Here is a 20,473-nt window from a genome sequence, read left to right on the forward strand (position 1 = left end):
TGGGGGCTGGCCCCGGGGAGCCGTGGCCCGTAGCAGGGGAGCAGAGCCAGCGTCTAAAAAGTTATTAAATAAAACTTCTGGCTTTTCGCCTCCGAGATGGGCCGATACCTGCACAGGGGCTCGGCAAGGAGACGGGCTCGGCCCCCGTGGGGGTGGTGGTGGTGAGCGGGAAGACTCGCCAGGGAGCCGGTGGGCAATGGCGAGTCCGAGGCTCTGTGGCGCCGTGAGCGGCTTCGGGCTGGTTGGGGGCTGCCTGCTGAAGCCGGGGGTAACGCGCTTACAGGCCTCTGCCTCGCTCAGAGATGCTCGGAAATGCTGCGAGGGAGGGGAAGTCTGATATTTTAAAATAAACTGTGAGGATGCGATGAGCTGCGGCAATAGGTGCTTTCATGTCATAAGTTTGAGAAGAGGAAAACAAGAGTGGATTAAATAGACGTGTTTTTTAATTTAAATTTATTGTTGCAGTGGTTCTGGGTTGTTTCAGTTATTCTTCTGAATTTTTACATCATTCTTAAAATACTGTGCAAAAGTATGTGAGAGTTCAGCGATCGCCAGGGTTTACCCTGATTGTAAGAGGTACTTTGAGGAAGAGAACCACCACCAGCAGTTTTCTGATGGTGAATGTTGGTGGAAGGAGGTTTGGTTTTGGTTGGTTGCCAAAAATGTGAAGAAACGAGTGAAAATAAAAAAAAAAATAATAGAGCTTGAAAACAATATGGGTCATAGGAGGACAAGGAAAATCTGTGTGCAGCTAGGAGTGGGGAAGAGGGCAAAAGAAGTGGGACAGGGTTGTGCTGGCATTTTATGTGCTTCAGGAGTTTTGCAGTTGTGTTGGGAAAAACAAGTTCACTGAAAAAGGGGTTGTGGGATGCTGAAGAGCTCTGGGGACCGAAGGAAGTTAAATTTAATGTTCTTCACTGTTCCTGGAGGGATATGGGGAGAGCAGAAGTTTTTCTTCAGATGACTGTAAGATCAGTAAAATAAACTATTTGCTGCAACAAAAGAAATAAAGAGCTCAGAAATGCTGAAATGCAGAGGCATAAGTTGAAGTACAGGCCATCCCTCTTGCCCACAGAAAGGAGGAAGCCTACAGGGATGGCTTTAATGTAATCGGGAGATTTGCAGAGCTTTTGAGAGAGATTTTTAAAAGTGTGTTCCACTCAGTTACTGGAGAAGCTAGAGGAAATCCTTTAGAGATGAGCACTGTATATGACTTTAGATTTTTCTTTGCATTTCAGTAGTTTCAGTGGTCTCAGGCTTGGTGGTGAATCAATTAGAATAGAAACTGGCTAGCCTCAAAAATCAAACTTGTTTTATTTAGTCATGGGGTAGGGATTAAAAAAATAAGGGATCTATCTGTGGGCTGATGTTTATATCCAACATGATATCATGTTGTTAATTCTCTGTCACTAATGAATTCTTGCTATCTGTTTTGTTTGTTAATATTAAAGCAGTCCAATGCTCTGAAAAGAAAGCTTCAGTCACCACATGGAAACCCACCTTTGAAACGTCAATGTAAGCCATCAGTAAACACCTTCAAGAAATGTGCTACTGAAGCTGAAGTCAGGGAGAAGGGAAGTTCATCACAAAAATCTCTTCCTAAGAAGCAGTTGACTGACAACCGAAATGAAAGCCAGAAAAGCAAACCTTTCGTTAAGACATCCAGCCTGTTTAGAAACAACCCTGATATCCCAGAAATTCACAGGTATTTTAGACAAATGGGAGGAATAAAAACCCTTTCAATGCCTTGAAATTCAGTGTCTTGAATTTTTGCCTTGCTTAGGCAAAGCAGTTGCTTGGTACATGTAGTTTTGTTATTGTTTACATAGAATACTGTTGTATTATTTTTAACCACACCATATGCTTTGGTTTGTTTCCCCTAACTCAGAAAAGCAGTGCAGCAGGTGCAAGAAGATGTTTTCACTACAGATTCATTTAACCAGTTGGACCTCCATCCACATCTGGTGAGTGTCCAGAGGGCTGTGAGCCTTGAAACATGCTTTTTTGGATAGGTAGCAGGTAGAGAGCCAAGAGGTGCACCTTTATTCGTGGTGACTTGGACAGGCTTGCCAGTACTTTGCCTCATTTTGTTGCAGTCTCTTAGCTCAGTGCTGGCTGGTGTCCTGACCCATCCCCAGACACGCTGTCTCAGCACCAACCTTACAACTGTTTGCAGCTGTAATACCAAAAAAACACATAAAACTTTGGGAGTGCAGTATTTTAACAAGTCTGATATTTCATAATGTCCTAGCAATGGTGTAATTCTGATGAACTAAGAAATATTTGGAGGACGTGGCAACTTTTATGTCCATTTGCCCTGGACCAGTAATGTAGAGAATAAGCATCAGTGTTGTGGTTTTTGCTCTGTCTTGTACCACAAAAGGAACAGTCTGACAATGAAACCTGTTTATTGCTCTTTATTATCTCTCTAGATCTCCACCATAAACACCGTCCTAAACATAAGTAGCATGACCAGGTAAGCAAATCCATATAAAACTTGTGCACTTTGCTATCTCTTAAAGCCAGTCATCTGTGATTTGTTTCATTATATGTAATTGGTTTGTGAAGACCAAAGGACCTGTTAAGCTGTCCCATTTGCTGTAGGGTTTGTTGCCTTCAAAATTTGGAAGAGAAATAGCTTGTAAGTTACACAGCAAGACACTTGTCATGGCTGAAGATGGAACCTTGGAGTCTTTCCTTCTGATTTGGTACTTGAATCATAAAACCATCTTCTTACAATTTATCACCTCTGATGCCTGTCTAGTGGTTTTCCTTAGAAATCAACCTCTACTGGTTTAGCTGCACAGCAGAGGTGAATGCATGGAATTTGGGATAAACAGTTTTGAAACAGTCAGTCTATGTTAAAACCTTAAGATTCTATCCTGTTGCATTCATATTTCCTAACCTGTTTTGTTTGTCACACAGTGTTCAGAAGCAAACGATTCCTGTGCTCCTGCAAGGCAAAGATGCTCTAGTGAGATCTCAGACAGGTTCAGGTCAGTATTTAATTGTCACTCTCCTTCCCTTTTTTTTTTTTTTTTTTAATTTAACTTAGCCCTTTGGTGAATTGCCTGTCAATCTTCTGTTCTGGAAATGTTCTACTTAAAACTTTTCCAGACTCTGACCTCAGTTGAAGAATGGTAGGATGAGTGGTACTTTAACTTGCTGGAGTGCTGTCATGGTGACTTCTTTTTTTTTAATGGAAAATCTTCTAATTTTCTCCCTTTTAAAAAGGTAAAACTCTTGCCTATGGGATTCCACTTGTACAGTCTTTGCAAGGAATGGAACCCAAAATACAGGTAGGTACAACAGAGTTAAATATATTTGCTTTGGATATTGAGATCATTAAAAATAAAATTCAGCTCTTGTAGCCATCACTGTCTCTCCTTGATACAAAAGTCAAGCAGTCTCTCTTCCCCTTTTATTTGTGCATGTGGCTTATGTGATCATCCTGTACTGCTGAGATCCAGAGGATACAAGAATAGTGTTACACGTTCCCCATTACTTCATGCAGTAGGCTAAATTGTCGAGTTTGGAGTAAGTAGAATGCAGAGGAAGCAATGGTCTGGAAGCTGGGAGAGCTGGAAACAAAGGTTACTGCCATGTCTTTAGGACTAATAAGTTGATAATCTTGACATGGAATAAAATTTGATAATTGTCTCCAACTTGAATCCTCTGGTTGACCAGAAAATGCTGCTGCAGATCTGCCAACTCTTGTGAGTTTTGTGAAAAGAGATAATCCTGACTATCCTTGTAGGTTGAAATGTTTCCAACCCATCCTGGATTGTTACTTTCTGCAGCTGCTACCTACAGATTGTTGCTGTGCATGAAACATGAGAGTTTTTCTGCAACTCAAAATACAAGTGTGAAAAAAATACGTGTATGGAAAAAATGTTGGGTATGACTGTGAGCAGGTTTCCAAGCCAGAAGAATAAGGCAATGCAGTACTGATGTTTGAAAGACTGTTGTTTTGTTTTGGTTTTTTTTAAAGCTAAGCACAGGGAATCCCTCAAACTGTGTGTACACACTTGTACTAAAACTCTTCAGAATTCACTTTGTTGACTAATAGCAGTTAGACAAGGAAGTGCTCTATTTATCAGTGCTACTTTCTTCTTAGTGGACCTCTTGTCTTCTCTGTTTGCAGCGCAGTGATGGGCCTTATGCACTCGTATTAGTCCCAACAAGAGAGGTAGGTGGTCTTTTTGCTTTCTGAATCTGAGTGTTTGAACACTGTTTGTTTTTTTTTTTAATGTGTAGATCTGGGTTCACCAGGGATTGTCTTAGGAAACATTGTCCTTTTGCTCAGATCTTACCCTCACAGAAGGAGAGTTTGCTCTTTACATGTGTGTTGTCATCTTTGTTCAATGTCATACCAAAGTTAAGAAAGAAGGAATCTCTTAAGTTTTCCTCATGCAGTTGGAAATAATTGTGAAGCCTGGAGAAACTCTGTAGCTCAGTGCATGGGAGGCAGAAGCTTGCCTAGCTCACACAGGGGGAGTAAGTAAATCCAGTGAAATCAGCTTTGCAAATGGGTAGGCTTATACAGACGTTTCATTTTTAAAGCCCTTTTTTCAAATCCGTAAGTGAATGCTGAAGATGAGTCTTCCAAGAGTTGGTTTCTCTTCTGAGCTCTCTTCTATTTGATTTATATTATTTGCAATTGCAAAGGCAATTTCAGAGGAGGGTAACAACCTTTTTTTTTTTTTTTGGTATGTCAAATGATAATAACTTCCATGTGGAGAATTGATTGCAGGTATCTAGTTTGGGGCACAATATTTTATGCAACCTGCAGTGCAGTATCTCAGCTCGGTTCCATGAAAGGAGAAAGCTCTGAAGCTATTTAAATTTTTACAGCAGCAAACTTACTGTTTCTCTAGGATGCTGTATGAATACTAAACATGTAGAAAATTGTTCATAAGCTTGTTTAAAGGGTTGCCATTGAGAGTACTTACGAAGATAATTTGTAATTACAGTTGGTATTACTTTTAATTTGTATTGAAAGCAATGGCTTTTCTTGAGAGCTTGGCAAATAATAGTATATAGCAAGTGTAGTCAAAGCCTTTAAAATAGTTTTGCTCCCATAACTAAGCGTTGCTCACATACACATTCCATGAATGAGTCAGGGTGACACCTTTGCCTTTTCTCAGTCCTCTTTTTTGCCACAGCAGAAATGGCTGTCAGACGGCACATGAAACCCAACAACTAAATGCTTCTTACTGACCAGACATTTAGGTTTGCAGGCTTTGTGCATACTATCCCTGTTCTGTTGACTGGGAAATAAAGAGGCAGAAGGATCCTGGCGTGATCACTCAATGGGGTCAGGTTTGGGAAGAACGTGGTCTGCCCTGACAGCCGGAAGATAGCTAACCTCTGGGCTGCGTTTCCTTTTCATAGCAGTTTTCTTCCAGAAATTGTGCTGTTTTCTCTTTTACTCTTCCAGTGGAGCAAAATCTTCTGTGACTTCAGCTTGTTGTCTCCCTGGGGCATTCACAGAAGCCAGCAGAAATCTCTGTTGTCCTGAGAGCTGACTTGTGGAGCTGAACCAATAGAGAGTTTTTTTGAACAGGTCCAAATATAATAAATGAAGGATTATGCAAGAGAATAAAATAATAAGCAGCTCCTCAAAGAAAAATTAAGGGTGTATTTAAAATTCTAATGATAGACATAACTAGATTAGCTTACAGATCCTTGACCCAAAGGGGTTTGTAGTCCATCTTTGTAGTCCAGGGACCTTCTCAGAGCTCACTTTCTTTTGTTGATTTCCATAGCTTGCACTCCAAAGTTTTGATACAATGCAGAAACTACTTAAGGTAAGAATTTAATGCTCTGTGTTCTTATTTATTCCTTGAGCCTCTTGCTGTAAGATGCTAAGCAACTTCAGTTCCTGTGAATTCAACTGCGTGTTTAAGGAAATCCAGCATCTGGCAAGATACATGGTTCTAAAAGATAAATCTATTTAAGTGTGTGATTTCCCCGTGGCATGCTTTAAACTATTACACAAACAATTAAGTTATTAATTATGGCACCTTGGTTGCACGTGATTTCATAAACAAGTGTTGATATTCACAGTGTTTTGGTTTCAGAAGTACCATTGTTTCAGTCTTGAGTTATGAATGGAAACTCTCACAATGACAAGCACCGTTTTACTGAAATTAATACTAGACAGATGGGTTTCAGATGGGGAGTAGAACTTGGTGAACTGCTTTGCCAATTGAATGGCTGGAGAAATTAAAAGGCTTTTAAAATCATTAAGTGATAGTGCTTTCCTTTTAATTGAGGCAAAGTATCTTACCATGCGGCTAGAAGGTATCTACATAATTTATCTGATCCATATTCCACTCTCTCTTCTGTTTTGTTTTTTTTTTTTTCCTTGAAATAAGGCAGCACTTTCCAAGTCTTATTTTAGTGCTGGAATTACCAAGTAAGATTTTGTTGTGTCATGCTGAGGTTTAAAATAATTCAGTCCTCTTCCACAGTAATTAGAAGTTACTACAAGTGGAATTCTGATGTCCTTCAAAGGATGAAGTCAGGACTGACCTCCTTTAATTTTTCTTTGTTGCATATAATGTGTAGTAACCATCAAGTCCAGTATAAACTGTCACAGTGACCCAGAGCAGATTTAGGCTGTGGTCTGACTGGACCTTGGAAGGGCTGGATGGTGGGAGAGTGTAATGTGATTATGTAATTACTGAGAGAGAAAAAAGCTGGTCTAGCTGCTTCTGATGCAATTACTTTAATGCCTGCTAAGGTTTTATTGCCTGGATCTTGCTTGAACATCTTCCTTATTTTAAACCTTAAAAATTGAAATTCTTTTTATAGAAACTATGTTGTTGGAGAGTTTCTGGCAAGCAGTGACCCATGCAAACTTAAGCCTATTTACCAGTCATGCATTTGTGCAGTCCTTAGAAGCTGTGCTCTGCTCCAGTCCTGCATTTCCTCTCGAGGCAGTGGCAGGACTGTGCTTTTGATTATCTCCCCTGTAAATATTGGGCAATATTGGATCCAGTGAAGGATCAGACCTCATTAAAGTAAGTGGCCAAAACTGCCAGTATCAATGAGATGGACATTTAATGTTCACAGACGTGGTGACTGTGCATATAGGTCTGTGTACATACACATAAACTTTATAGGTCCTTTTTTTTTTTTTTCTTACATTTTCCTTGGCCATGGGAATATACTGCTTAAAGGCAAGATGAAGAAATGGCATTGTAGCTTGTCTTTGAACATTTAGGCTACATGGGGAGAAGGAAAAGAAATATTATTATGTGATTGGAAGTGGTGCAAAAATGATTGCATTTCTGTCTTCCTAGATGATGTGGGAAGCAAGTTACATGTCTAGAACTAAAGGTGCCATTGATATGTAGCTGTGGGTGAGAGAGTGCAAATAGGCTGTATCTGTTAGATCAAATCAGATGCACACTGCTGTCAGCCCCAGTCTGTCCTCTTTTTGTCAAGAAACATGATTCTTTGATTGGGCTCTGTCTTTTTATTAAGAAGAATCTATATTGGTCTTGGTTTTCCTTTCTGTAGCCATTTGCCTGGATTGTGCCTGGAGTGCTAATGGGGGGAGAAAAGAGAAAATCGGAAAAAGCCAGGTAGGAAGCCAACTTAAATTGTATTTTGGGTTCTTCTGCTCTACAGTGTTTTTATCCGTTACTCTCTTTTAGTGCTTTTCTTACTGGGAGAGAGGATTGTGAGTTTGGATCAAGCTGTGATCCCCCTGGATCTTACACAGACACAGTGACTGGGTCAGCAGGAAGTGTTCGCTTCCCCCAGTTGGATCTATTTCTAAAATGTTGATGAGCCTTCTGAGAAGATGATCTCTTGTGTCAGTATTTTTTTTCTCTTCTGACAAACACGTGTATTTGCTTACCACTGAGTGCTGTCTGCAGTATTTGTTATGGGGGAAATTGCTTTCTGGAGGAGAGATTTCCTGGTGTTAAAAATCTCTTTCTTTTCCCTTTTCAAGAAGTGAATTGTAAGCTGGTAATCCAAAATTGAGTTTTAATTTCTCTCTGTATAAGCATATATAAAAAGAAGTTTACTCTTGACAGTAAAAAGTATTCAATTAGAAAAGAAAACCTAGCTTGGATGTTTTAGACTTTTAAAAATATTGTTAATATTTCTTTCCATCCTGTCCTTATCACTCAGTATGCCTCTGAGTATCAGTTATGATCAAGGATAAAATTTAGCTGTGCAAGAAGTTTCTGTTTTAATCAGTGAGAAAGTGATATCCCTGCTAATTTTACTATGGCCGTGATTATTTCCTCTGTAGATTCCAGTTTCTCACTCTTGATTCCTACTCCAGAGTTATTCCGAATCTGTATGTTTCCTTTTTTCTTGTTAATTTTTCTTTTTTGTGTTTTTTGTTTTGTTGTTTTTTTTTTTTTTAATCTAAACAGATTACGTAAAGGAATAAATATCCTCATTTCAACTCCTGGTCGCCTGGTTGATCACATCAAGTCCACAGAATGTATTCATTTCCGTCGCACTCAGTGGTTGATTATTGATGAAGCAGACAGGTAAACTTCCAAGACTTTAGATACGGAAAATAATTATGATACCCTCTGCATCATAATTCACTAAATATTTTAAAAGAATAAGAGAAACAGTGTGTGTGTGTGATCTTAAACCATTCACTCTCAGTGGCCTCGGCCAAGCACCAGATGTCTGGGATTAGGAAGAAATGGTCCCCTTTGGACAGATTATCGTGCAGTTTTTCATTGCAGAGATTTTCTCAGTGTCTGACCCTGGCAAAAGTTGAAGATGGAACATGAAGCTGTACGGGCCAAAGATCTGAGCAGTTCTCTCACTTCCACTATTCCTGATGGGCTCATGTAGCATTGGGGCTTTCTCCTCATTCCTTCCTACAGCATCTTTCGTCACCTATTGTGGGATCTTGGATCTGTTTTTGTAGGATCTTGGATCTGGGCTTTGAGAAGGACGTAGCTGTGATACTCAATGCTTTAAATGCTGAGAGAGACACCCGTCAGAATGTCCTGCTCTCAGCCACCCTCACGGAAGGTAGGTTATGGACAGGTGGTGTCTCTTTTAGCTAAATAATGCACAGGCAACTGCAAAATAGTTGGTTGAGTCTGATTTATTACAGCCCAACCTGAAGCCCTTAGCAGAAGCAGAATAACACCTCTTGATTTCTTGGGGCTTATGACACTTGCCCTTCATTACTAGAATTTCTGTCAGTGTGTATACCTACATGCATGATCTCTACATATGTTTGTCCAATTCCAGAGCAAAGTCACTGTGAAACTCGGAAACACTGGTTGGTTTGTTTGTTTGCTTTACAAATACAGAATTAAGGCAAAAAGCTAATGGCAGGACAGGTGGTGTGTGATTTGCTCAGTATCATACAAGAAGTCAGTTGCTGGGGCAGGAATTGAGCCAGGCCTCATGATTCCTGCACTCTTGATAGAGTGAAGGTCTGTTGTTTTTTTTACACATACAAAGTTAAAAAACAGGACTGCCAAGTGCTGTCTATCTGCATTTATGTAATGCTTATTACGTATTAGATACATCAGTGACATTTATGTAATGTAAAAAGTTGGCTGAAGTAGTGTCTTGTGATGTTTTTGGTGGAGTCCACAGCAACTAAGCCTGGCTAAGCCCTGAAAAGTCTGAAGTTTGGGGAGGTGTTCTGTCAGTGTCTGAGGCATGGCTTATTAGTTCCTCGTCCTTTCCTGCTTTTCGCTGGCATTGCATGAGTTGTTTTATTTATGTTAATATATCATCACCCTCCCCAGCAGCACCCCAGGCTGGACCTCACGTTTTTTTTATTTTCTGTGATTCAGGAGTAACACGGCTGGCCGATATCAGTTTGAATGACCCCATCAGCATTTCCATAGCAGATGAAATCCAGAAGGGGCCCAAACCAGCATCGAACACAGATAGACAAGCCAGCAGTTCTTCAGACTGCATGAAGCAGGAAAACTTTGCTGTTCCAGAGAAGCTCAAGCAGTATATCGTGATGGTCCCCAGCAAATTGAGGCTTGTCACGTTAGCAGCTTTTATCCTTGAGAAATGCAAGGTGAGACTGTTTGCATTTATATTACTAAGTAGCCCTTTGCCCTTTCCCACTCCTTTATCTGTTACTCTGTCAAGGATAGCACGGATTAGATCTGGGGCTTTGAAGTGCATCTAGTGTACAGGGAGCCACAGGAGAGCTGAAGTGCTGCTGTGTCTTTCATGCTGGCAGTGAGATACCTGTGCAGCATGTACTTGTACCGCTTTTGTGGGCTCAGTATTTGGTGTCGGACTCAGTAATCCATTCCTGGATAATTGTATCTCTGGAAGTGGAAGCCACCTAGACCTTACAGTGATCAGGGAGAGGCCTGCAGAAGTGGTCATGTGCAACTTTCTTGTTTTTCTTGCAGTTTGAAAAACACCACAAGATGATAATCTTTTTCTCCAGCTGTGAGCAAGTGGAATTCCACTATGAGCTCCTTCTGAAGGTCCTTGCAGGAGGGCCAGAGTCACAACAACCTGGACGTTCATCTGTCTCCCCTGGGTGCTTACATTTTCTGCGACTGCACGGCAACATGGAACAGGAAGTAAGCATTCTCAAAATGTCAGGATACAGCGTTTTATTCCTTATTCCCTATGATATATTATGTGGTTATTTTGGAGAGGAGGGCAGAAGAGAGGACAGAGAGTCATTTCACCTCTAGGGGCCTCACTCTTCCATCTGCTAATGAGAATAAGAATATTGTCCCACTTCTGGAAAGTACCTTGGTAGCTGTATCTGAAAAACACAGCTGAAGAGGCAAGAGGTGTTATTTCAGCAGGCTGAGGCAGCCGTTCTGTATTCCCAGTGGGTGCACTTAAACCATTTATGTATCCATGGTTCTCTCTCTCATGCAGTCAAGACAGGCTTTTAATGCCGAAGGGAAACCTCATCCAAGCTCCAAAACATTACTGCCCAATAAGTTGCACCTATTAGATGAGGATGGAGTGGTTTGGCTTTGGTTTTGAAGAGCAGTGTCTTGATAGACTGCTCGTTTCCTTGGGATGGAATAATAGCAATGTAACAGTGATTACTCCAAAATAGGTCTAGGTTTTAGCTGGATGGGCCTGAGTGATGAGATTGGAGCTTGCTACAGCAGGCTGAGATGCCAGGAGAAGAGTGTCAAATGAACTGTCACTGCAGCATTTCTCTCAATACCTGAGGGACCTCTCTTGAAAGTTCAGCCCCTGATCCTGCCCTTGGTCTGTGATGGAGAGAGTTACCGCTCTACTCTGAGCTGCACAGCAGAAATGGTAAATGAGTAGAGCTCCTCTGATGAAGCAAGAGGTGAAGAGCCATTGTTTTTCTCACTCATTCCCATCCTGTGGAGACCAGAAACATGTGCTTTGCTGTCCCTGCAGTCTGGCCTTACCTCAACCTGCCTGCCTGAGCGAGTGAGCAGGCCTGGTCTGGCCCAACTCTACCCTGACCAGCTGTTAAGCCAACAGAACACCACTAAGTAGCTGGCACCAGGGGAAGGGTTTTGCCTTTTTAGTACCCAGTGTGTAATTAGTGCTTGATGTCTTCAAATTAAGAGCATTAATGGAGCTAAATTGTGGATCCCATATGGTACTGCTGAGCACGGCTGCTGTCATTGTCAACAAGATACAGCGTGCTCTCTTCTTTAATTTTTGTCAGCAGAGGGTTCAGTGTGTCGGCAAGGCCCAAGTTTCCCATCTTTCCTAGAACAGTACCTCTAGCTGGGAGTCAAGTATGTAAGGTTTCTTCCATGTCATCAGCATAACAGGACATTCACTTAACTCCGAGCTAGAACTCTGAGGAGGAAGGCTCGAAACATGGAAACAAGGATATTTTTAAAGGAGGAAGCAAAAGGGGCTGGAAGGAAACGACTGTGGTGTCTCTGAGGCCAGAGACAGCTGAGCTCTAAAATGGAAAAGAGTAAATGGAATCAGATCAAGGGAATGTGAGTGTGTGGTGGTTTCCCGCAGCTGAGGAGAGGGAGTGTAGGTGGTACTGGCAAGCAAAGACTAAATGAGGCCTTTGGTAAGTAATGCTCAGAGATTGTCTTGTGTGATAGCAATTCTTGTTGTGATGCAACATGGGCTGGAGAATCAGATTTTGTTGCTTTTATCAAGAAAAAAACACACCCCAAAAGAGTTAAACGAACTGAAGTGTGCTTAGGAAGATTTTTGGGACTGACAAAGCAGGAGGTTTCTGAAGGTAAATGAGGAGCTGTACTGGCGGGTCCCTGCAGTTCTGGGGCTCAATGGCTCAGCCTGCTGGCAGCGTGGCTTGGGATCTGGGGCTGTGGACAGCCCTGCCTGGGAGCCTGAGCTGGTGTTAGAGGGGGGGCTGCAGGAATTCTGGTTTAGAGCAGCAATGAGGACAAGGCTGGGGAGTGCCTGACTGACACTTATGGGAAGGAGCAACCTCCATCGCAGTGTCAGCAGCCCTGTTCATGGCCCTCACGAGTACCTTCCCTTCTTGTGGGAGGGTGCCCTGGGAGCCCTGTGGCAGCTGCCTGCAGGGCCCAGGAGTCCTGCCTCTGTGCCCCCTTGGGCAGGGGTTTCTGACCAAGGTCTCATCTCTCCTGCCCTGTTACTTTGAAGACTTATCCCACAGCAGTTCACGTGAGCAACTGTGCGGCTGAGCATCCCCAATAATAATTACAGTCAGTCCAGTGACTGCCTGTATGCCCCACTGGACACATGATGAGGCTGATTTCCTGTGACGTGACTGTATCACTGTGTCACAAAACGGGCTTATCCTGCCCATCCTGTGAGTGGACAGACAGCCGTTAAGATGTCCAGCTTTTGCTTTTGTGGATCCCTTCTCCATGTAAAACAGTTACTGCTTTTTGACATACAGAGGCCATGCTTCTGTGCAAACCATGGAGGTGTTGGCTGCTTTGGTTTGACTGAATGCATTCAGGCTTGTCCCATATGCTCTCCCTTCCTACCAGGGACCACACTTGTATGCCATAGATTTATTTTTTCCATTTGCTTGAAGAGTCTGACTAGAACTCATGATGTCAATTCCTTTGCTTTTGAAGCTGTGCATGATATACTGAACGAGGCATAGTTGTTAAATTATTACATTAGCTAATTTGCTTTATATTTCATTGTAAAGTACATAAACACTCTTTCCATTTTTCTGTTTCAATCTTCTAGGAAAGAACAGAGGTCTTCCAGGAGTTCCTAAAATCCAAGACTGGCATCTTGCTTTGCACTGTAAGTAACTTCGAGTCCCTTTGCAGCTCCACGCTAATGGGCCTGTCTGATACCTAATGGTAGAACAGAGAATTTGGCACTGAGCTCAAATTCCAGCTCACTGACTGACCTTGAGGAAAGTCATCTCCTTTTTCTGCATCTCACATGTTAAATTAGGAGTGGTGCCCTCTTTGCAAACTGTTACATGGTCTTTTGCTGCAAGGTACCATGCACAGGAAAAGTGTACGTCTTATTCAAGAGGCCTCTAAGTATTTTGCGTGGTCTTATGTCTGGAAAAATCTGTTCATTTGAAGTTGGAACCTTGCCCTCTACATGCAGTCAGTAGAATGCAATCCTAATTTGTAGCACGCCCCATAACTGCCAGGTAAATTGAATGTAATGTGATATTTCCCATCTTAATGACTACCCCAAGGTTAAAAACAAAAACCTGCAGGGCTGAAAGGGAAGCCCAACTAGAGAATGGTGTCATTAGAAATGCACATGCTCTGCTGCTCTCCATGCTTTGCCCTTCAAGCTTCCTTCAAGGGTGCTGAGGGAGAAATTGTTGTCCTCCACTGAAGTTTGCTGGCACCCTTGTGTTGTGGTGGCACCTTCCACTTCTCCTTTCTGACCTGTCGGTGCCACAGCTAGCCTGCTGCAGTGGTGCAGAAGGCTGCACGATTTGCTCTCTAATAGTGGCAGCTGTTGATCTGAAAATGTGTGAATCTTGGCGATTTCTACCCACCGCAAACTTGTAAATTACAGCGATCGGGAGTAATTAGAGCTGAGAAACCCTCTCCAGCTCTGAAATGACTCCTGTTCTTGCAGCACATTATTCTTAAAGGAAACTGGTTGCCATTTTTTTTCCGAGAGGAGGCTGAATTTTATCTTATTTTTATGCCTGCCGTTCAAATGAGGACTGCCATGTATATAGGAGTGTTTGACTTAGCATTGCCAAATTACATATTGCATCACATGTAAAATTGTACTTGTTACGTGCTGGTCTTGGTCCTCCTTGGGTGTACAACCTTTCAGTGATTTGATCAAGGTCAAAATGCATCTTTGCAATGCATAAGTGTAACTATAACTTGGCTTCCCTGTATATGGCGGTAATACTTAAGTGTCTCAACTGAGGATAGCAAAGCTTAAATCATTCAGTGGCATAGATTAAGTGTCTTGAAGATAAAAAGTGTTTGCTAAATTCTAAATAATAAATAGCTAAACTTTGTTATCCGTCATGCACATGCTGTCTATAACAGAGAAATTTCAGGAACATGTCATGTTACAAGATGTGTTCATGAAATTTCAGTTTAATGAGTTTGGAAAGACAGTGAATGCTCAATTTTAGACAAAGAGAAAACAGAATCATTGCAATCACTGGGATATCAGTTCCTGGATGAAACTGTTTGAAGGGAAAATGCAGCCTGTGGCAGGAAAAATCTGCCAGGAAACCTACAGCTGTTGACAAGGTAGGAAGAACAATAAGTTGGATAAAGAAATCCCAGTGGATGGGTTCCCCCTCTTGAGACACTGGAGATGTGGTTTGATTTCCTGCCATGCCACAGACTCCGTACAAGTGGATGTGGAATTGTGATGACAAGGCAAGTAGCCACATGTCAGCCGAGCAGCAATAGTTGTGTGTTTGCTCCTGACCTGTCACAAATGGGAGGTAATGTGAATTAATCTGGATTGCCATGAAGAGGCTAGTGTAAGGTAATGCATCTATTGGAACCCTCCTTCGTTTTAATCTAAACTACTTTGCATTAACTGCAAGGCAGGGATGCAAATCCTGACAGTTAGAGTTACTGTGGCTCAGCTGGCACATGCTTAGCACGTTAAGCACAGTAAGTTGTGCGTCTGAATCCAAAATCTCTCTGTGCTTCAGCTCCCCATCTGTAAAATGGGGATAGTAGCACTGTTCTATCTTACAGAGATGTTGGGAGGACAAATGCATTGAAACCAGGAGGTGGCCTGTTACCACAGTAATGGGGACCATATGGACACCTTAATATAGAGATACACTTTGCACCAGTCCCACATTACAGGTGCCTCCCCAACGCAGATGTCCAAAGGGCAGCCAGGCACTGTGACTACCTCCTGCCTCTGAGGGCATTGCTTTTTCTGACACTTTTCTTCATATCGGCACAAATGTTCTGCAGAAAGATGGTTCTGTTCTTTTCATTGCAGAATCGTGTTTTGTGCCCACAGAATTTTGAAACCTGGCTCACAAAAGAGCAACACAAATAATATTCCTGTCCTTCCCTTGTCCCTTATGCCATGTTCTCCACCCATCTTTCCGCTCTAGTAAGCAATGGGACCTGCTGTTCCTTTTATTAATTTGCTCTATGTCATATGTATATTAATATATTCCATAAAATATTTTTGCCAGACAGTATAAGCTGGCAGACAAGAAAATAAAGAAGGGCCGTGTATCTCAGAGGGTCTCATCCAGATTTATTTCTCTCTCCTTCACTGAAGTTCTTTGCGGCTTCCTTTGGGATGTGCCTTTTAAACAAGTTCATCTCTTCCTGGGAGAGAGGAAAGATCATTTGGAGATTGTTTGCTGTTTACTCAGTCACGCTAACTCATCTTGCCAGTTTTCTGGCGGCCCCAGCCAAGAGCTTTCGCCTCTGACAGCTTCTGTGCTCTCTCCTTCCTCCTCTGATTACGCAGCCCAATCTGTCACCCTGCCGACGGGGGTCTCTACCCTGCTGATGGCTTTCCACACTCGGCAGTAATGACTTTTGGCAGGCCGGGAAGGCGCGAGAGCTTCTTCCCCAGCTTGGAGAGCCGTTAGGCCCTCTCTGCCTGTTAGCTAAAGCACTTTGTGAGGTTCTTTGGTAAATAAATGAGTCATTTTAATCCAACTGACAGCCTGGCACCTGAGCAAGCTGCCTTCCATCTGTACTTCTAGGCCTCATGTAGGCAGCCAATTGTCAAGCTCAGGGCCTTCAAGACCTCACCATTGAGTGTCTTTCAAAAGCAAGTTTAGCAATTTCCTTTGCCCTAATTAGATTGTGTGAGAGGGACTGAGCAAACCAAGGCCCTTGCAAAACTTTTGTGGCTGTGCTGGTTCTGATCTTCTGTAGCAGTACGCCTCGCTTTTGGTGTGGCCTTTTTGCTCTCCATTCTCTTGCACCAAACCCTCTGTACCCCACCACCACGAGCACAGGCTGATAACATGAATTGTTAGATGAAAAAATTTCAGCATTTTTGGGGATCCTCAGGTGGATTGTACCTTGATACTGTGACATTCTGTGACTTGGAATTGGGATCAGGGCAGGAGCATGGTTAAGGCTTCAGATAATTGTGTATGATTTGCTTCTGGGTTTTCTTTAAAATTGCCCTGTTGTAGATTATTTCTTGCTCCTGTAAAGATGGTCACTTAATTCTCCCTTCCATTGCCCATAGAAAGCCATCAGCAGTGACCTGAGGTGTCATATTCTTGATTTCCCTGTTACTAAGGAGTGGTGGTGTGAGGTCATGTATGGAAAGGGGAACGCTGTCCGGGAAGGGAGAGTAGTACATTGGAAATCTGTTGGGCTTCTTGAAAAGAGTACTGGCAGCAGGTTAGTGCTTCTGTGTGTGGAATAAATGTAGCGCTAGTAAAACTGGGTAATTTTTGCTTGAGCTGTATTCTCTTCCCTGGTAAGGTGACCCACAAGTATTTTTCTAAAGATCTGAGAAGCAAGAAGCTCATGGGCTCTGCCAGCAGAGGAAAGCAAATCAACTCAAACTTTTTATCATAATTCTACCTTGCTGCTGTCTACGCGGGTCTTTAAGGAAAAGAAGCTACAGGAGACGCAGGTGGACTGATACTGAGGAATCTTTGAGAGTTTGCAAAACACTCCAATTACCAGTAAATCCCAAGACACTTCTGAAAGAAAGCCAAGTTAAACCCCAGGAGAATAGCTGCTGATATGTGTCAGTAACAGCTGAGTGGAGTTGGTGGCATTGTGAAAGCAATAGTGAAGACAAGGCTGATGATGGCAGAGAGCCTCCTTCTAAAATGTTGAATCTGGCTATTTATTAGGCTTTTGGTTAATCTTTTAAACTTTCCTGCTTGCTTTGGCAAATGCACACGGGAACAATACTATCAGTGGCAGTAGTTTCCCAAACAGAGGTGTTGAGAAAAGGTATCTTAGAAGAGGAAAGAATCCTGATGGATGAGAGGGATGGCTCCTGCCCCTGCTGTCTCCTCCTCCTCCTCCCTGTGTTGGAGGTGCCTGCTCCTGACCACAGGGACAGCTTGGCTGCTATCTGTTTATTTTGGGTAAACTGACTCTGTCCCAAGGTCAGAGCCCTCTCATCAAACAGCCTCTCCTAGACTACTGAGTGTGAGAGAGAGCACAGTATAGGAAAAGACCAAAGACTTGTCAGCATGGAAGTATAGAACAGAGCCAGCCAGATCGGAATCAGACGTCAGCACTCTTGTCTGATCGTGCTGTAGAGTTTATAATCTTGTTATCCTGGTAACTGCTGTACACGTTCCCCGACTTCTCTTGATTTATTTCCTCCAACCTCCTTTAAATGGCTTTTTGTACATCTGTTCATTCTGACTCTGGGAACAAGTCGTTTCTTAATGAGCGTGCTGGAGCGAAAGTGTATTATTATTTCAGAGTGGGCGCTGTGGAAAGTGTCTCCTCTTTTACTGCAGTTGGAGCCACAAAGCAACCTGGCTAGTGCTTATGGGAAGGCCTTTGCTGCCAAAACATCAGCTTCCTAGTCTTTTAACGTGTGTGGGAGTTGCATGAAAACACTTCAGTGGGTGGCTGACACATTTTTAGTACATTAAGCTCCTGCTTACATTCTTAATATATTCTATTTTGCAACTAGCTAAAAGATACATGTGTTCCAAAACATTTCCTAACAGAGTTAAATCTGCACACCTGCTCTGCTATTGCGCGTGGTGAATGTAAAATCCAAGGAGTATGTGAGGACATTACTAATGAACAGAAAATCAAGAAGGGAGATTGAAACCTGTTTGCACTCTCCATTTCGAACAGTATTTAAACTCTCTTTTCTCGTTGAAAGAATATGGGTTTTGAGCTATACTGGCTGTGGATAACTAAAGGGTCTCATTCAAGTCTTTCTCTGAGTTGAGGGGTTTTCTCACCAGCTGGCACATCAAATAACACTCCTGACAGCAGCCTCAGACTCTTCTTCAGGCCTGAGTTTTGTTTCTCCAAATCAAAGCCAGACTGGTGAAAATCTAAGGGATAGCTGAAGTCCCCTCTCCTCGAGCTGTCCTCCAGCTTCCTGCAGATTCTGCTAACTTGTTTGCTGGCCTTTTATTGTAGGGCTAGGTGACCTGCAAGTCATCTGCTCCTCGACTTCAGACCATCACCTGGGAAACAACTAATTATTTGTAGATGGGAGATCATGCATCTTTGGACATCCTGCTCAAGGCCTAGAATCCTTGACCATTTGCTTTGTGGCCATTTTCCTTTTCATCATGAGCAGCCTGATTTTAGTTCTTAGGCTTGCTGTGAAGAAAGGTGTGCTCAGATATAGTGTTGCCTTCCAGAGGTTTAATTCTGGTTTGGGCAGTAGGTGCCTACGAGCAGATCTGTTTTCATCAACGAAACAAACTGAAGAGCCAAAGGTATCACTACCATTAAGACAGTTGATTCTCTCAGGTATAATGTAAAGGGACTGTAGCAGACCGCTGCAATTCAACACCACTCTCCTGAAATAGGTAGCTTTATATCCTCCAGGCTTTGGGCCGTAGTAGTGGATTATTTTTTATTGTATTAATGTGTTAACAATATTCCTTGCATTCTAAACTTTCCACATTATTTCTGACCTTCAGTCCATCTCTCCCCAAGCTAGGCATGTAAAATTCCTCCTTGCGTAGCCAGTTGTTTACTGGCATCATTGCCATCCCAGAAGAGCTCTTACTTTGCGGATATCTTCAAAGTATTTTTACTAAAGTAATTTCCTTATTAATTTTAAAGGATGTTGCAGCACGTGGCCTAGACCTGCCTCAGGTTACATGGATCATACAGGTAGGTTTGCTCTGTGTGTGGGTCTGTGTGTATGTGTTGTGGTCTTGCTCAGATGAAATCCCTTTCCAGTCCAGCCCCTCTTTCTGCAGTTTGCTGGTCGTTGTGCGGATGCCCACAGGTGTGGGAGATTCACGTGTTCCTGACTGCAGGATTGGGACTCAGGGTTTTGCTAGGATACAGTGTTGCTATCATATCTTTGGTTTTGACAGTCTCTTTTCCTCTTCAATAACTCCAGTGTTACCAGCTGTGTAATAATATTCCACTCGCTGGGAGGAAACACCCCCTGTTTCCCTCCACAGGAAGCCAAATCTTGTGAAGTACTGGCCATTTCTCTTGCAGTTCTGTGTTTCTGTTTTTCTGAGCTTGCTGGGGAGGCAGTTCCATGAGGAGTTTTAAGTGTGATCCTAATGTTAAACATTGAGTAGCCCAATAGTGTCTGTGCAATGACCTGAATGTTTCAAGCGAGGCTTTGCTGCGTTGGGGCTGGGGCTGAGTAGCTGTAAGCATTCAGCTTTCAGTAGAACTGCATAGCTCAGATTTTCCCCTGAAAAAAAACCCAAAACAACAAAAGCCCAACACTGCTGCATTGCTGTTGACAGAAATATTGTCTTTGAAAAAAAAAAAAAGAAACTAAGGGAGATGGATTGAACCTTAAAAATAGCAACCTGTCATTTCAAAGAGGAAGCTGAGAGCATCAAGCAGATTTCATTTTTATAAAAGATTTATAATTAAAAAAAAAGGTTAGTTGAATTGAGGAAAAACTGATCCAGAGATTCTTGTGTATCAAGTGACACTTGGGTAAAAAGAACAGGGCACAGAGCCTCAACAAAGCTTTTTAATTTCTACCTCATCCCTTCAGGTAACATATTTGATTTTAATTTTGTGTTTTTAAAAAAGAAAGATTTTGTAGCAGCTAGCTAGTTGGAGAAGGCTGAGGAGGTGAAGTCTTTAATTCCCAGATCTGTATAGTAATATAATTTAACCAAAGATATAGTTGCCAGTGTTAGAACGCAGTGCAAATTACCTAAAGCCCTGGGAGACTTCTGTGTGTCCAGAAGGCGAAATCTCAGCTGTCCTGAGAGCTGTGTCCAAGAGCAAGGACCTGCAGGGAGCAATTAGATTGCTCACAGCATCTTACTCACACCTCTAGCCAGTAGAAACTTTGCCAGAGGGCACAGGTATAAACACTAGAGTGGGCTTTGGTTGTTGGTTTTTTTCCAGTTAAACTGCTGAGGGCTCATTTCTGAGCAGTATCTCTGTGCATGTTCATTTTTCCA

General features: G+C 42.4%; 1 protein-coding gene across 1 annotated transcript in view; it reads left to right on the forward strand.

Annotated features, from left to right (window-relative positions):
- Positions 1–196: 196 nt before the first annotated feature.
- DDX31 (DEAD-box helicase 31) overlaps positions 197–20,473 on the forward strand; it is a 51,113-nt gene continuing 30,836 nt past the window's right edge. Inside the window, exons 1-15 of the mRNA XM_026860663.1 lie at positions 197–268; positions 1,452–1,705; positions 1,889–1,964; positions 2,433–2,476; positions 2,926–2,996; positions 3,235–3,299; positions 4,145–4,189; positions 5,769–5,810; positions 7,531–7,595; positions 8,403–8,522; positions 8,918–9,024; positions 9,807–10,042; positions 10,389–10,565; positions 13,150–13,209; positions 19,146–19,196. Coding sequence (XP_026716464.1) covers positions 197–268; positions 1,452–1,705; positions 1,889–1,964; positions 2,433–2,476; positions 2,926–2,996; positions 3,235–3,299; positions 4,145–4,189; positions 5,769–5,810; positions 7,531–7,595; positions 8,403–8,522; positions 8,918–9,024; positions 9,807–10,042; positions 10,389–10,565; positions 13,150–13,209; positions 19,146–19,196 — 1,485 coding nt within the window. The remainder of the gene's footprint in view (positions 269–1,451; positions 1,706–1,888; positions 1,965–2,432; positions 2,477–2,925; positions 2,997–3,234; positions 3,300–4,144; positions 4,190–5,768; positions 5,811–7,530; positions 7,596–8,402; positions 8,523–8,917; positions 9,025–9,806; positions 10,043–10,388; positions 10,566–13,149; positions 13,210–19,145; positions 19,197–20,473) is intronic.

Source organism: Athene cunicularia (genome assembly GCF_003259725.1).
Source record: "Athene cunicularia isolate RWA chromosome 17 unlocalized genomic scaffold, athCun1 chr17_part1, whole genome shotgun sequence".
Classification (NCBI taxonomy): Eukaryota; Metazoa; Chordata; class Aves; order Strigiformes; family Strigidae; genus Athene; species Athene cunicularia.